Source organism: Lithobates pipiens, unplaced genomic scaffold (assembly GCF_037356315.1).
Source record: "Lithobates pipiens isolate NorthernLeopardFrog02 unplaced genomic scaffold, aLitPip1_a1.2 Scaffold_7, whole genome shotgun sequence".
Classification (NCBI taxonomy): domain Eukaryota; kingdom Metazoa; phylum Chordata; class Amphibia; order Anura; family Ranidae; genus Lithobates; species Lithobates pipiens.
The window spans coordinates 2,536,775-2,554,456 of NW_027507892.1; the positions used below are offsets into that span (position 1 = coordinate 2,536,775).

At 43.9% G+C, this 17,682-nt stretch overlaps 1 protein-coding gene across 8 annotated transcripts in view; it reads right to left on the reverse strand.

Moving 5' to 3' along the window:
* The window catches only part of LOC143959302 (myocyte-specific enhancer factor 2A homolog), a 282,757-nt gene that overhangs the window by 29,216 nt on the left and 235,859 nt on the right, over nucleotides 1–17,682 (reverse strand). For all 8 annotated transcript variants that reach the window (XM_077467986.1, XM_077467990.1, XM_077467991.1 and 5 more), the window contains one exon: nucleotides 17,603–17,662. In XM_077467986.1, coding sequence (XP_077324112.1) covers nucleotides 17,603–17,662 — 60 coding nt within the window. The remainder of the gene's footprint in view (nucleotides 1–17,602; nucleotides 17,663–17,682) is intronic.

Below are 17,682 nucleotides of genomic sequence, written 5' to 3' on the forward strand. Positions count from 1 at the left end.
GTCCTCAAGAGATGAATCCTTTCATCCACACCCAGACCAGTCATTTCCTGTTGGCTGTGTGGGCATTTCTCGATTTTTTTTTTTTTTTCGAGGCAAGCGAGGTCCAAGAAATTTTCCACGTTCATGACAGCGCTGTCACAGAACAGCTCTCAGCATTTTCAGCCAAGCACCAAAATTAATCAGGCTCCAAACGAGGGAGCAGACTCAAGAGTTGCCGTCAGTCACTTTTGCTGTTAATAACGTCGGATTCCGTCCTATTTTGCTGTCACAACAGAAGGCAATTATCCGGCAAGAACTGCCAGTCTTGTGTTAATAGCACTGGCTCCGAGAACGGTGCTGCTGAATGGGGCTACGCTTCCATCGCTCAAAGAGCGGGCTTGGCGTGTGCCAGCAGGATCGTGCCCAATCCCCTTGAGTGTGTCAACAATCTGGCCAATAAATTCATGTGAGAAGACTAATAAAGAGTTACTTAAAAAAAGTGAAAACAAAAGCAGTCTAAACAAAATCCAGAACTGCATTCTAACCCATCAGAAAGCACAACGACCCCTGTTTAATCTACATCTGCCAGCTCTCTGGGCTTCAAAAAGGGGCAGCTGTGAGGAGACAAGACCAAGAACGTGAGGAAATGCTGGAATCCACGTCAAGCAATCTGCGCGGTCTGATAGGAGTGTGGCTGTAATAATCCAGCAAGTGCCACTGATGTGTAGAAAGGAAAATGCAGCTCTTAGAAAACATTGGGAAAAGCATATCTGTGCAAGAGCGAACGGAAAGGTATTTTGGAGGCAAAAGGATCGGCGCTTAATAATTTGAGAGAACTCTGATAGCACGGGTTGACTCGAATTTCTTTCATTCGTAATATTAACCACTTTGTACCTGGGGGGGGGGGGCATTTCTGACACTTTGCTTCTACATGTAAAAAAATCTAATTTTTTGTTTGCTAGAAAATTACTTCAAACCCCCAAACATTATATATATATATATATATATTTTTTTTTAGCAGAGACCCTATAGAATAAATTGGTGGGTGTTTGTAATTTTTGAAACATGTCACACCTTAAAACTGCGTCTGCCCTGTGGAATGGCGGAAAACTATGGGGCTTAAAATTCTCCATAAAGATATATATATATATATATATATATATATATATATATTTTTTTTTTTATTATTTATACCAATATGGTAACAAACCACTTACTTTATTGTTTACAATACAGAAAACCCATCCACAGCTACATCAAGATTTTTCCATATATGTGTGCGCGCCGCGGCAGGTGGTATCGCATGGCCTTGTATCAGCTCTTATGTGAGTACTTTCAGTTATGGCTGTTCCTCATCATCCTTAATCCCTCTACCCCCCCTCCAGTCTGTGGTTATATCAAACTATAATGGTGATTTTTTTTAAACCCCTTTTTTAGTATATGGATGCACTCGCTCCTGATGAGTGGCTAGAAGTCCACAAAACATCGTCGAGCTTATTTCGATGCATTCATCTCATATTTATGATGTTTTTTAATGCTTTACCACCCTGATAAAATGCTATGTCTACTCCATTTGGGGGATTGTGATGTATAATATTTACTTTCTGTGTCATGTTGGTGATTATCCTCAATATGTATGTTGTTACTTTGTATTTTATATGCCAATGTGCTATTATGCGTTTATATGGGTTGATCCATGCCCTATCTTTGGTTTAATAAAGAATATAATTTTTTACATATGTATATGGTTTTGTCTGCCTCTACCCCACACACCTCATCTAACGTCCCACCCTCCCCCCCTCTTTTATTGCATAAGCAACCAGGGATGGAGGTGCAATATTCCCCGTTGAGCCTCATTTAAAGCGGGGCTCCACCCTAAAGTGGAACTTCCGCTCATCGGAACCCTCCCCCCTTCCGGCGCCACAATTGGCACCTTTCAGGGGGGAGGGGGGTGCAGGTACCTGTACAGTACAGGTATTTGCACCCACTTCCGGCATAGATATCCGCAGAATCTGCGGATATTTACGCCACTTCCTCCTGTCCGCTGGGAAACACGCGGATCCCAGGGACGGCGGGGACCATCCTTATTGCGCAGCGCGACTTGCGCATGCGCAGTAGGGAACCGGGAAGTGAAGCCGCAAGGCTCCACTTCCTGATTCCCACACCCAAGATGGCGGCGGCAGCACCCGAGAGACGATCGAGAGATCGGCTTCGGGTGTCCTTATTTTAAAAGTCAGCAGCTGCAGTATTTGTAGCCGCTGACTTTTAAAAAAAAAAAACGGCGAACTGCCGCTTTAAAGTCACAAATAGTCCCTTTTTTCCAAAAATTTTCCATAGGAGACGCTTTAAACACCTTTACGGGTTACCAGTTTAGAGTTGCACAGGGGGTCTGGTGCTAGAATTATTGCTCTAGTTCTGACGTTCACGACAATACCTCACATGTGTGGCGCGATCACCATTTAGTTATGCGTGCGGGAGTAATGTATGCCTCCGCATTTGCGCGCAAGCATGGTGAAAGGGGCGCATTTAAAAAAAATTTATTATTTATTTTTGTTTACACTTTTTTTGTACTAACTATATTGCCATCACAAGGGAAGAACAACATCCCTTGTGACAGCATGGGTCATGACAGGTCCTCTTTATAGAGAGATGTGGGGGTCTGGGGGACAAATCTCTCCTCTGACCCCCCCCCCCCCCCCAATGCAGCCGATTAGACAGAGATAGGTCCGATTGGCTGCTTTCCTGGCCGCTGGTGGCCAGGTAAACAAAGAAGCGGAACTGGAAGTGACAAACTACTCATCGCTCCCGGTTTCCAGGGTTACAGAGAGAGAGGAACGACGTCCTCTGTATAGGGCAGCCATCGCCATATCGATCCCGGCCTTCGCAATGGGACAGGAGAGAGCGGGAGAGGTGGCTGGGGGTAGGACCCCCTCCCGCTACCCGCTGAAGTGATCAAGTGGATAATTAGCCACTCGGATCATTTCTGCCTGAAATGGAATTGGGGGCTAAAAAGAATGATACCGGGATGATGCCTCTAGGTACAGGCATCAGCCCGATATAACCACTGAAACCTGAGGACGTACCAGTATGTACCTTGGGTAGGAAGTGGTTAAATGACTCCCAATCAACCATAACATTTTGATCACCGACAGGCTGGTTGTTCAAACATGGAGAGTGCCATATAAAGTGGAGAGTCAAGCAGCCAAGATCGGATATTCTTACCTCCTATGGCTTCCCCTTCTACTGCCCACACGGGGACACTGATATAAGGGGTGGAGTCCATCATTAAAAGAGGGGCACTTTAATACTGAGAGCAACTGGAGTAAACTGAAATACAATACCAAAAGTGGGAAGATGCTGCAGTTCATATTCATTTTTTATGCAGTAATGTGCACCATAAATATTTTGCGAAGTGCCTATATGTATTTAGCCATTTGACTTGTTGCTTTTTTTTTTTTTACTTTTGGTGTAAGGCAGAGGTTTCCTTTAGGAATATAAAGAATGGCATATATAATGAGGGGGGGTGCTGCATAAGGAAAGTAAAACATGGCATACAGAATGACGCCCGGCAACATAGGTAATGTACCGCATTAGATACAAAATGAGCAGGTACAAAATACGGATTGATCAGCACAGCATACGGAACGAGGGAGTGCGGAATAGAGAATGTAAAGCATTGCATACAGAATGAGGGGCGCGTAAGAGGAAATGCACTCCTGGTCCCATCCAGACTCTCTTTAACATGTGATGTGACCCACACAGGATTAGACAGTTAACCAATCGCAGCTGTCATTTGTAAACACAAAAGCCAGCAGAGGAAGACTTCCACTACTTACTTCTGCCATGCACTGCAATAGAGGTCATCAGTCAAGGGTTGACTGTGCACAAATCCTGTGCAGGTCCAATGCTGATGGAGGCCTGGATGAAGATGTCTGTCAGGTAGCATGCGGCCAGGCCTCCTCCCCCCTCCTCACTTGACAACACTATGCCCAGAGCAACTGCCTCTCCTGCCCCAACAACCCGACCATCCCCTTTCCCAGCCCTGTCTACTAGTGACCTCAGATAAACCAGAAACCTTTTCTACTGGCTGCAGCCTAGACTGGCTGTAGAAGTACTTTAGTCCTCATCACTGAGCTGATAGAATGTAGTGTTCTGCCAATACTGTCGCAGTTTACTGCCTTTTCGCCATTGGGGGCCTACTAGTAAGTATGCAGAGACATGGGAGAGGCGAGAGGTACAGCTGGCCCCCAACTTGGTTAACGGTATTGTTATCCTTCAACTGTCTGTGTAATTGGATTGTGCTAAAACCCACTCAGTTTTCATTAATCTAAGCTCTCTTCAATCTGTTACAGCAAGCTCCTACATGTGGGAACGAGTAAGCTTCAGAAAGCCTGTTCTATGCATCTTCCTCTCTCTCTGCTCAGTGCATCACCAATCAGTTTAAAATTCCATGGCAGGTCTGAATATGATTGGTGGCTGAAAGTACCCACTTACTGCGTATATACTTTGATTATTCGTGTTCTCTAAATGCGAGTAAACTAAGCTTACAGCAGGTGACCAACATTACAAGAAAGAAAGTAAAAGGGGTTCCCGGATCTCAAAATTAAATCTAAAAAGTGTCAGGTGGACTCAACAGCCTGGTTATATATACACTGTACAGTATTTTTTTCCAATTTTGACTTGCATGAATTCTTCATTCTGGGAGGAGAACAGCTGGGGGAGTCAATGGTCAAGGAAGATCTGGATGTTCTGGTAGATCATAGAAATAATAATAGCATGCAATGCCAAGCTGCAGTTTCAATGGTAACAAGATATTTTCTTGTATAAAAGAGGTATAGACTCCAAAGAGGGATACAAGTAATCCCCTTGTACAATTCATTAGAAAGACCTCATCTGGAATATGTAGTTCAGTTTTGGGCACCAGTTCTCGAAAAAAGGTTTTCAGAGGACTGGAGAAAGTGGAGAGAATGGCAACCAAACTGAGGGGCAAGGAGATGCTCAGCTATGAAGAGAACTGAGCTGAACTGAATGTTTTCTCTCTTGAGAAGATGAGATTAAGGGGGATTTGATCACCATGTATAAATAAATACAAAGCTGGTCCATATAGAGAACATGGTGTAGATTTGTTCACTTTCAGGTCATTGCATAGGACAAGGATACAGGCATTCTCTACCACTACTATGCTCTACTCTAGGCTTCTTCACAATAAGAGCTGTGAAAATGTGGAATTGATTTCCTCAATAACTACCGGTAGTTCTGGCCAGCTCAGTATATTTAAAAAAAAGTGCTGGATGCATTCCTAAATGAACAAAATACCAGGGGATCAGGAAGGATTTTTTTTCTCCAGTTGGGACCACACTTCCTTGGTGTTTTTTTTTTTTTGCTTTCATCTGGATCAATTGTGGGTATAGGGTTCTGCATATGGAGATTTATTATTTGTTTATTTTTGCTCGATAGATGGATCTTTTTTTTTCCAATCTAGTTCAACCAAACTTTGTAACTTTAATCTGTATTCCACATCCTTGCCACTCTTACAGTAAAGAAACCTCCAAATAGTTTAAGGTTAAACCTATTTTCTTCTCATTTTAAATGAGTGGCCACAAGTCTTTCTAAACTCCCTTCCGGTACGGTATTTGTATATTGAAATTATATCCCCTCTCAAGCGTCTCTTCTCCAGAGAGAATAAGTTCAGAGCTCGCAACCTTTCCTCATAACGAATACCCTCCAGACCCTTTATCAGCTTTGTTGCCCTTCTTTGTACTCGTTCCATTTCCAGTACATCCTTCCTGAGGACTGGTGCCCAGAACTGGACAGCATATTCTAGGTGCGGCCGGGCCAGAGTCTTGTAGAGCGTTTGTTCCCAAACAAAATTTTGGTTGTACGTTATTTTTAGGTAATTAATATAATGTGGGGTATTTTTGATAGGATTGAGATCTCAACCCCCGATTCTTAACCTGAAATTGAACCCCAAAAGATAACCAAATGCTTTAACTAAATCTAATAATGTGAAATGTTGGTACTAAATTGTAGTGCACCAAACCTTGTACACCTAAAAGTCTGGTGTCCTAAATGATCAACAATACAGAGCCGTGTTATGGTGACTTGGGAGTTGAGATATACTACTCTTTTAGCAACTGTGTTATTGATTGGATGGGCTGTGCCAAATTATGTTAATGCAAGGATGATGGTGAAACTGGGGGTACATAGATGGTGCCAATATGCTCAAGGTAGTATGTAAGCACATGACAAGCAGCATACATACATACATACATACATACATATAAACAGGTTTTATTGTGTATCCCAGAAACAAGAAATCTATAGGGCTTGCTTTTCAGAAGGAAAAAAGAAAAAAAAATCAATATGGGTCATATTTCCCACTCTAAACCAGGTCTGCAGGAAGACTGCCAATAATAATGCTCTTATTACTTTACTGTGGAGGATAGAGCAATGTTCTAATCATTAAATATTCATTGTGGTCATCTTCCAAAGGAGAATACTAGTGAGAGGGCAGTGTATATTGAAAACTGCTCACCAATAAAACGTCTAAAACATATAGGAGCATTTATAATCCTTGCAACATATCCACATATGTTTTTCACATTCTATATGATCTTCGACAGTGGCATAGAAATTGGTCTTTTGCAATAATCCCTACAACATGGGAGTCCCATTACAAGAATGTATGCTTGCTGCTGGGTCCCTTCCTCACCCACCTCATGGCTCCTGTAGCCAGGGCAGCCATAAGAAATTTTGGGGCCCCTTACACAGATTTAGGCCTGGGTCCCCCGGGGCCCGACCCTAACATTCTGTGTGTTGTGGGGACTGGAGGGATGTATGGTGCTCGGCGTGGGTGGGGATGCGTGCGTTGTGGAGACTGGAGGGATGGATGTGCTCGGCGTGGGTGGGGATGCGTGCGTTGTGGAGACTGAAGGGATGGATGGTGCTCGGCGTGGTTGGGGATGTGTGCGTTGTGGAGACTGGAGGGATAGATGGTGCTCGGCGTGGTTGGGGATGTGTGCGTGGTGGAGACTGGAGGAATGGATGGTGCTCGGCGTGGGTGGAGATGTGTGTGTTGTGGAGACTGTTGGGATGGATGGTACTCAGCGTGGGTGGGGATGCGTGCGTTGTGGAGACTGGAGGGATGGATGGTACTCAGCGTGGTTGGGGATGTGTGCGTGGTGGAGACTGGAGGAATGGATGGTGCTCGGCGTGGGTGGGAATGTGTGTGTTGTGGAGACTGCTGGGATGGATGGTACTCAGTGAGGGTGGGGATGAGTGCGTTGTGGAGACTGGAGGGATGGATGGTACTCAGCGTGGTTGGGGATGTGTGCGTGGTGGAGACTGGAGGAATGGATGGTGCTCGGCATGGGTGGGGATGTGTGTGTTGTGGAGACTGGAGGGATAGATGGTGCTCAGCGTGGTTGGGGATGTGTGCGTGGTGGAGACTGGAGGAATGGATGGTGCTCGGCGTGGGTGGGGATGTGTGTGTTGTGGAGACTGCTGGGATGGATGGTACTCAGCGTGGGTGGGGATGCGTGCGTTGTGGAGACTGGAGGGATGGATGGTACTCAGCGTGGTTGGGGATGTGTGCGTGGTGGAGACTGGAGGAATGGATGGTGCTCGGCGTGGGTGGGGATGTGTGCATTGTGGAGACTGGTGGGATGGATGGTACTCGGCGTGGGTGGGGATGCATGCGTTGTGGAGACTGGAGGGATGGATGTGCTCGGCGTGGGTGGGGATGCGTGCGCTGTGGAGACTGGAGGGATGAATGGTGCTCGGCATGGTTGGGGATGTGTGCGTGTTGGAGACTGGAGGAATGGATGGTGCTCGGCGTGGGTGAGGATGTGTGTGTTGTGGAGACTGCTGGGATGGATGGTACTCAGCATGGGTGGGGATGCGTGCGCTGTGGAGACTGGAGGGAAGGATGGCGCTCGGCGTGGGGCTAAAGAGATAGTGTCACTCTCCTCCTCTCACTGGCAATGCGCTGAATATCAGGGGGTGACGGCCAGGCCCCCCCGGGGACATGCAGGCACCTTATATGTGTAATGCCTGTAACCCACTGATGGCGGCCCTGCCTGTAGCACTGCATGTCTGACCACAACCAATAAAACGTATAAAACATATGCAACATATGCACATATGTTTTTCACATTTTATATGATCTTTGACAGTGGCAAAGAATTGGGTCTTCTGCAATAATCCCTACAACATGGGAGGAGTCTCATTACAAGAATGAATGCTTGCTGCTGGGTCCCTTCGCCACCCAAGTACCAAACCTCATGGCTCCTGTAACACTGCATGTCCACAACGCCCAACATTTTGAGATGGGAATGAGGTATACCTACCAGCAAACGTATGTAGTCATAGGACACACCTCCTGCCACACCCACTTAAAGGAGAATTAACCCCAAAAAAAAAAAGGTTAATTAAATCCACAAGGGCTTTTTACCACTACTATCTATTCCTGTATAATGGCTTTTAAAATTTACAAATGTAGCAATTTAGAAATTGGATGAAAGGGTTTAGCGCTTGGAAACACTTTTTTTTAAAGATAAAAAGTGCATTTTATATACAACTATATAGATCAGACCAAAATGAGGGACAACGAGGGGGAAAGAGGGACAGAGGGACATTGCTCCAAATCATGCACAGTCCCTCGTAATCAGGGACAGTTGGGAGCTATGCATGTCTGATCACGCTATTTAAGCCTTGGAAGTCAGTGAGACTCAAGGTGAGAAAGAAAATCGCTTATATTTTACGGAAGTTGAACAACGCATGGACTCATTCTTCGTCAATGAAAAACTCACAAAAATACTTTTTGGACACTCACAAGTAAGGATGAGCTCTGGCATGTTCGCATACGCCACGTGCAGAGCCCGCCAGGAAGTGGGCGCAACGCTGCGCTAATCACAGGCAGTGAGACATTGCCCTAATGCGCGGCTGCAGAGATCGGGCAATGTCTCGCTGCCTACGATTAGCACAGCGCAGTGTTGACCTCCTGGCGGGCTCTACACGTGGCGTATGCAAATGCGCCAGAACTCATCCCTACTCACAAGAAATGTCTCAAAGTATGGTCCCCATGGATCCAATATGCCCATGCCTCTCTACCAAATGGAATAAAAAAAAAACATAGGGAAAAGCACATTAGAAACTCCAGAGCTGTCACTTTCTTTCCATTAAATCTCTACTCTCTTCTTCCTACCCTCTTCTCATATCCTCCTTGCTTTCCTGCTCTGTGTAATGGTTTTGCACAGAGCAGCCCTGATCCTCCTCTTCTCGGGTTCCCAGCTGGCACTCCTGGCTGAATGCCTTCATTGCAAGCCGCTTCCTCCTCAGTGGTTGTGAATGACAGCATAGCTGTCAGCCCATGGCTCCCACTGCTGTGTCTGAACCAATGAGGATGAGAGAGCTGAGAGAGGCTCTGCTCTCATGCACATCATTGGATCGAGATCAGGCTCAGCCAGCGTTGCCAACTTACTAGATTTAAATTTACTGACACGACACTCAAAATTTACTGACACAGCCAAGTTTTTCCAGCCATTTTCAGAATTTAAAAAAAATTACAGTTAAAGTGTTACTAAACCCAGGAGCCTGCATTTATTATATCTGGTCCTCCACAGTACACAGAACATGGAAATGCAATAGTTTTAGTAAATATAAACTGCCAAATATCTTTTCTCATCAGCAGTATATAGCAGTCTTGTGACTTCTATCAGTTCCTGGTTAAAGCTTTCAGGAGGAGTTTTCATTCTACAATATAAAGGATCCAGGACCCCTGACCCTCTGTCTGGACAATGCTGATTGCACTCTCCCAAGAAAAAAAACTCTCTAGTAACACGCATCAACCTGAGCATGTGCAGTCTGACTCCAGTAACAGAATAAGTTATGTTATCAGGAAACTATCAGGGGGCAGTGGAAGGAAGGGAGGATCAGGGAAGACAGGATCACACAGCCTTTTTACACAATGCAGAGGATTAACCCCTTAGGTTCCACAGTGAGTATAACAAGCATGCTTTACTGCATATACAGACTGATTTTAATGTTGTGGGTTTAGTAACACTTTAAGTGCAAATTTCAGTATTTAGGCTACAAATCAGTAAAATATGCCATTATCAATGTGATTTGAGACAGATAGTAAGGCAAAAAACATATTTCTGATTTTATTTTTGATATAGTAAGTAGCTCAGGGACAGGACTCGGGAGGGCAAGAAATTAGAATGGGTGGCACGCACACACACACACACACACACACACACACACACACACACACACACACATTAAGCTGACTCTCACAGTGACGCTGACAGCAGTCTGCAGCAGCACAGATCACCGACATGACACGTCCCCTCTTGAGTCACAGTGACAGTCTTTCTCCACGCCAGGTGCTCCCTTCAGTCCAAACAGCACTGACAGTCCCGCTCCCGGCTTGCCTTGCTCCCCTCCCGCAGACCCAAACATGAGACTCCAGCAGCTTTGCTCGGCTTCTTGCACTATGATATCACACCACAAGCTCAAGCACCGCCTCCGCCAGACCCACCGGTGCCGCCCGAACACACTGTAGCAGGCACTCGGATGGTCTTGCCTGGCTCCGAACTGGAACTGTGCATGCACAGTCCCGAGCCGAGCGGCACAGCCATATTTTTTTTACCGGCAACCCTTTCCTGTCGCTGACATTTACTGGGCAGGAGAAAAGTGCCCATTTTCACTGGTTGCCAGTAAAAATACTGATGGTTGGCAACACTGGGCTCAGGTAAGTATAAAAGGGGGGAGCTGAACCCCAAATGAAGGTTTTTTACCTAATTCAAAGAATGCATTAAGATAAAAACCTTGTACCTTAAGAAGCACTTTAAAAAAAGAAGTATGCTTTTTTTTTAATCATACTTACCTAGGTGGAAAGCTGCATCTGTCCCCCCGCTGGCTCTAACACTGAGAACCGAGCGATCAAACACCCCCGATCACTCGGTTCTCACAGCTCCCTGAACAGAAAGCTACTGACCGTCAGTCACCGGCTCTCTGCGCTGTCCCCCACTCGCTCACTGGAACCCCGGGCTGTGGAGGGGGTGGGAGCGGGCAGCTGAGGCTCGCTTAATGGGCTGAGCTGGGTGCAAGTCCAGGCATGTGGGTGGATCCCGACCATATCGTCACAATCTTGTCTGTGCCTGGACTGGCTCTGTGATGTCAGCCGACAGCAGGCTTCAACCCGCTGTCTGCTGAAAACTGGTCATAGGAGTGCAGAATGAACCACAGGAGAAGTACAACCAAACAAGCTTTGCCTATACTCCTTGAACATCAGTGAGAATATTGTGGACTGTACATTTTCTCTCAATTACATGTTCGTTAGCATAAACCTGTTATAAGTATTGTTGACTATGTGATTCTTTACAAATGCTCTCTTTTTGTGTAAAATTATTAACAGTGACAATGATCAAAAGTTAAATCCTAATAGTGAAAAAAAAAAAAAAATGGAACCTCTATGGTTAGATGCACTTTTAGCAGTGGAGAACCATTACACTATCGTCTCGGTTTATGGACAAGGGTGAAAGTCAACTCAAGGGGGGTGAAGGGCATATTAGAGAGACAATGAACAGGCACAGCCTCTGCACCTGGACTGTTAGGCTTTTCCAGCCATCACCCACACACTTAAGATGTGTCTTTCAATTAAAGTGAACATTCTACAGTTTCCTCTTGTTGCAGGCATCAGACCAGCATCTGCCAGTAATGGGACACAGCTGGGCGTTGACTCAACCCATGTTCACCTTGCAGTAATTGAATTATTCTTCTAATGACAAGAACTTCAAGCACATGTAATAAATGCTAGTCTCCACTCTTGTAGAATACACTGTACCATCTTGTGCTCCTGTTTTGCTTGCTAAGTAATATTTTGGTGATGATGGATTTTGCAGCATTTATGCTGTGCCTGGGATTTTCTTTTAAGTCGCTCTACTGTGCAGTCTGGAGAACAATGCACTTGGTCATTTGTAAAAATGATATTAAAAATTTACCAGATTTGCAGTTTGAATTTATTGGGCTGAATGCCTCCAACAATTAGAAATATCCTAATGCCCCTTCCCCTGACTTCTCTGCCAAGATTGTTGGCACAACTATCAACCCATCCCCACATGGCAGGGTGCTAGGGGTAATCCCGGTCTCTGAACTCCCCTTTCAGCTGCACATCCGGTCGCCTCAACCTCCGCAACATCTCCAAAATATGCCTCTTCCTAGCCAATGACATCACAAAGGTTCTAATTCACGCCCTGGTCATCTCTCACCTTGACTACTGCAACTCCCTTTTCATTGGATTACCTTCGAATAGACCAGTGAAGGCAAACCTTGGCACCCCCAGATGTCATGATGCTGAACTACACTGCAGAGTGCATTAGCATCATGGAAAATGTAGTTCCAAAACATCTGGGGTGCCATGGTTTGCCATCACTGCAATAGACTATCCCCCCTTCAGTCCATCATGAATGCTGCTGCCAGACTCATACACCTTACCAAGCTTCAGTGTCCTCCACCCCTCTGTTTCAATTCCTCCAGTGACCTCACCCAACAACTAACAAAGCCATCCACAATTCGGCCCCCAGCTACATCACTAACCTAGCCTCAAAGTGCCAACCAAATCTTTCTCTTTGTTCCACCCAAGACTTCCTGCTCTCTAGCTCTTGTCCTCTTCTCCCGTGCTCACCTCCAGGACTTCTCCAGAGCCTCTCCCATTCTCTGGAACTCCCTACCTCAATCTTTCAAACTATCTCCTACTCTGTCCACCTTTAGGTGATCCCTGAAACCCCAACTCTTCAGAGAAGCCTATCTTGCCTCCACCTAACAACTGCACTTTTATCTTCTTAATCAGCTCATTCCCCACAGCTGTTTCCTTACTTTTTAGATTGTAAATTATAATGAGCAGGGCCCTCGGATTCCTCTTTTATTGAATTGTGGTATAACGGTGTTGACTGCCCTCATGTGCTTGTCTTTATATAAATCCTTTATAACAGGGATATGCAATTAGCGGACCTTCAGCTGGTGCAGAACTACAAGTCCCATGAGGCCTAGCAAGACTCTGACAGCCACAACCATGACACCCAGAGGCAGAGGCATGATGGGACTTGTAGTTTTGCGACATCTGGAGGTCTGCTAATTGCATATCCCCGCTTTATAATAAATAATAAAATAATAATAATCTGTATTTTAATACGAATAGCAGCCACAGTACGCAAGAGGATCCTGTGGCTATTATCAGCACAAGCGGCGGTACCAACACTTAATGAGAAGTGTTACGGGTGCTGGTGCCACCTGCCTTTGCCTCCCACATCTCCACAGAGGGTTAAATACAGACACTGGACCTATCATAGGCACTCATCAAAAGCGGCAACTATGTTCATCCTTTCTACCCCCTCCTTTCATAGAAGCCTTACCAGAGCTTCCATCAACAAAAATCATTTTATAAATGGAGGAGATGGACATTTAATTTAATTTACACTACACAATCCATTTTGACAGGTACGAGTGCACTGACATTCCATACTCCTGTCCCTGTGTACCACTCAAACTTGGCTGCGCGAGTCCATACAGCGGATGTGCATCCTTTCATTCACCCAATACAAGCCATTCTCTGATTGGGAAACTTGACACTTACTGGCAAGTGTTTGATCTTGCCAACCCTTTCTTGTTGGCCACCTATGATGATGACGGGCTATATCATTAGCAAACGGGTATAGATGGGAGATGGCGGGAAAACTTCGGCATTACCAATCCAAAGACATGCAGGTAGGTCAATTGGCTTCTGTCCAAAATTGGCCCTAGTATAGGAATTGGGACCTAGGATTGTGGGCTCCTTGAGGGTAGAGACCGATGTGAGTGTGCAATGTACAGGGATAGGGACAATTGTAGACACTCACTCAGGTTGAACTGGATGGACTGGTGTCTTTATTCAACCTTACTAACTATGAAACTACCAGTAAGTGCCACCAACCCAGCCCAGCAGGTCGGTGCTACTACAGCGATAGCCGGGAGCTGTGGGCGTGGCTTACCCTCTGCATACTGACCACAGAGGACCCCCCCCCCCGTGTCATTGCCCCTTCTCCACATCACTGCCCCTCCTCCCCACCTATTCAAATCAGAGAACATCCTGTATTTATAAAAAAATAAAATACAAGGCATTCTATGAATAGTGGCAGTGCGGTGTGAGTGATCCTCTGTAGTCAGTGTGCAGTGGGCCAGCCGTCTGCATGGAACCGGAGCAGAACCCAGAAGATCGCAGCGATCACCTGTCCGTCTATCCCCTACTCTTGCTACCTTCAGCCGATCCCTGAAAACTCATCGCTTCAGGAAAGCCTATCACATCTCCAACTAATCTTCTACCACTTCCATCAGATCATTCCCTACAGTTTCAACCTTTTTGTACCACCTGTCCCACCCTATTAGATTGTAAGCTCTTCTGAGCAGGGCCCTCTTAATCCTCTTGTATTTTATTGTATTAGAACTGTATTGTCGCCTTTTTAGATTGTAAAGCGCTGCGTAAACTGTTGGCACTATAAAAACCCTGTATTATAATAATAATAATAATAATAATAATTGTAGTAATGCCAGCTACTATAGCCATTTCCAACTCCAAATTTCAAGCTATAATAAAAGAGCCATTAGGTTCTTTCCCAACTGATAATTAATATGGCTTATTAATGTGAAAATGGGTACGTTTATTCATTGCATAATGATCTATTAGTCCCGTGAGGAAGTGCCCAAGCTGGAAGAATGAAAAGCTGTACAAGAATGAAGTCTGTTTCCTGCTGTGAATGAATCACAATGGGATTCCTGAAAAGAGAACACAGGCTTCCTCAAAGCCATATTCACAATGAATTTCTGACAGTTCGGACAGCCAGCTAATACATTGCATATGAATAAAACACATGCAAACAATGTAGATAAATACCATAGGCAATGAAGAAGATTAAAAACATTTTGGGAAGCCACATTATGAACTTCTGCTCTGCATCAGTTGTGACCTGCCAAACCCACATGCTCAGCCTGAATGCAGACAAGTAACCCTTTTGCCGGGTTCTTTTTTTTTACACCATTAAACCACGTCCTTTGGCTGGCAGAACCAACATCTAAAGATGTCATAGTAATGTAAATGAAAATAGTAATAAAAATGCTGCAAAACCATCACACTGATGTCATATCCTGTGTATAAATGCACACAAGATAAAACACCTAGGTTCATACAACTCATTAGGAATGGGTAAAGGGCAACTGCAGCCAAGAATTTAAATAGATATAAGCCACCATCCAAGGAAAAAAAAACAAAAAAAAAAACGAATTGAGGCAACATTGGCAAAGTTTTCAAATATACCCAAACCTAGATTAACCACTTGATCTCTGGAAGGTTTACCCCCCCCCCCTCCATGACCAGGCCATTGTTTGCGATACGGCACTGTGTTATTTTAACTGCCAATTGCGCGGTCATGCAACGCTGTACAAAAAATACATTAAATAGTGCATTCTTTTGGTGGTATTTGATAACCTCTGCGGTTTTTATTTTTTTGCCCTATAATCAAAAAAAGACCAACAATTTAGAAAAACTTTTTTTTAATTGTCTGCTATAAAACATATACAATAAAAAAAAAATACAAAAATACAAAATTTCTTCATCAATCAATTTAGACCAATATGTATTCTGCTACAGGTTTTTAGTAAAAAAAAATAAAAAATAAAAATTCCAAAAAAGCGTATATCGATTTATGATGCTAGAACACTTGCATAAACCAAACTATGGGATAGATTTATGGAATTTTTATTAATTATAATATATTAGTAATAGCGGCAATTAACGACTTATAGCGGGACTGCGATATTGTGACGGACAATCAGACACTGACACTTTGTGGGAAGCAGTGACACTAATACAGTGATCAGTGCTAAAGATATGCATGGTCACTGTACTAATGACACTAGTCGGAAAGGGGTTAAACATCTATGTAATCAAAGGGTCAACTGTGTGCCTAGCCAGTGTTTTTGTGTACACTGTGCGCTGCTTTCACTAGGGGAAGAGATGGATTCTAGTCCCTGCTTTACAGAGACACTGTCAGAACTCAGATATGCATGGTTTACAGAGACATATCTCAGGTCTCTGTGTATTGCTGACAACTGGCGGGTGCCGGAGAACGTTGAGTGCCCGACACCCACAGATTGGCTCCTGCTGTGAATTATCAGAAGCACCCCATGCAGGCAGAAGTGCAGAATCTATAAATCTCTATCATATATATATATATATCCATCTCTCTCTCTATATATATATATATATATATATATATTTATATCTATATCTATATCTATATCTATCTATATCTATATTTATATCTATATCTATATATATCTATATCTATATATATCTATATATATATATATATATATATTTGAAATTTATATATTTCCCCCCAAAAAATAAAATACAAAAAAATCACAAATTCACAAAACCAGCCTTGCCTCTTACTAAATACCTTGGACTGTCTACTTTCCAAAAAGGGGTAAATTAGCATATTTGCACTGTCCTGGGGTTTTTGGGACTCATAAATTAGATAGGCCTTCAGGTTTGATCAATTGTCAGATGCAGACCATAGTTTGAGGACTCTAACATTCCTACAAACTAAGGCCCCTTTCACACTACCGCGCCTTCAAAGTCGCGCGATTTTGCAGTGATCTCAAGGAATGTCTATGTAACTCGCATCAAAGTCAGACCAAAGTAGTGCAGTACTTCAAAGTACTTTGAAGTCGTACTAATAGGAATGGTTGTCATTGGAAATCATGGGGAACGACTTGTCGTGAGACTTTGCAGTCCCAAGTCGCAGGACAAGCTGTACAAGTGTGAAAGGGGCCTAAATAATATACACTGATTTGGGCTATTTTCACTAAAGAAATCTAGCAGTGTACATTTTGACCTACATTTATGGAGAATGATTATTTATTTACAAAAATTTTATAACAAAAACTAAAAACACATTTTTCATTTCAACATGTTCGGTCTTTTTTCATTTCAGCAAAAAATAAAAATAAAAAACAGCGGTGATTAAATACCACTGAAAGAAAGCTCAATTTGTGTTAAAAAAAAAAAAAAATGATAAAAATGTAATTTGTGTACAGTCTTGCATGACCGCGCAATTGTCATTCAAAGTGTGACAGCGCTGAAAGCTGAAAATTGGCCTGGGCAGGAAGGGGGTAAAAATTTCCGGTATTTAAGTGGTTAATTTGGTTGCGCAATGCTTTTTGAAGTGGGGCTTTTCTATAGTTATTATAAAATCGTGTCGATTATGTATTTTCACAGTTAAGACTTCAGTTTGTCAAGTGCTGCAGACAGTAGCAGGAAGGAAGTCCTGCTGCTTCCTACAAAAGAAGTGTGGGAGGTGACCGTCCCCGATATAACTAGGTAGGCACCCAAAGCAAATGAGACGATTTTTAGTTTCCTTGAAAATCCCCTTAAAGTTTGTATTCGGCACAAGGTTTGCCAATACTTTGCAATATTTTTATCACAGCTTTACTTTGGTAGGGACTTCTTGTAAAGCACACGCAGGAACTGACATTTAAATCATATTCTCCATATCCAGAAAATGGAACTGGTCACCCCACTTACCTACTGGACTGGCACCAGCTCCATTTGGCACAGAGATGTCCGATGAACATAACATTACACCTGTTAAGAGAGTAGAACAT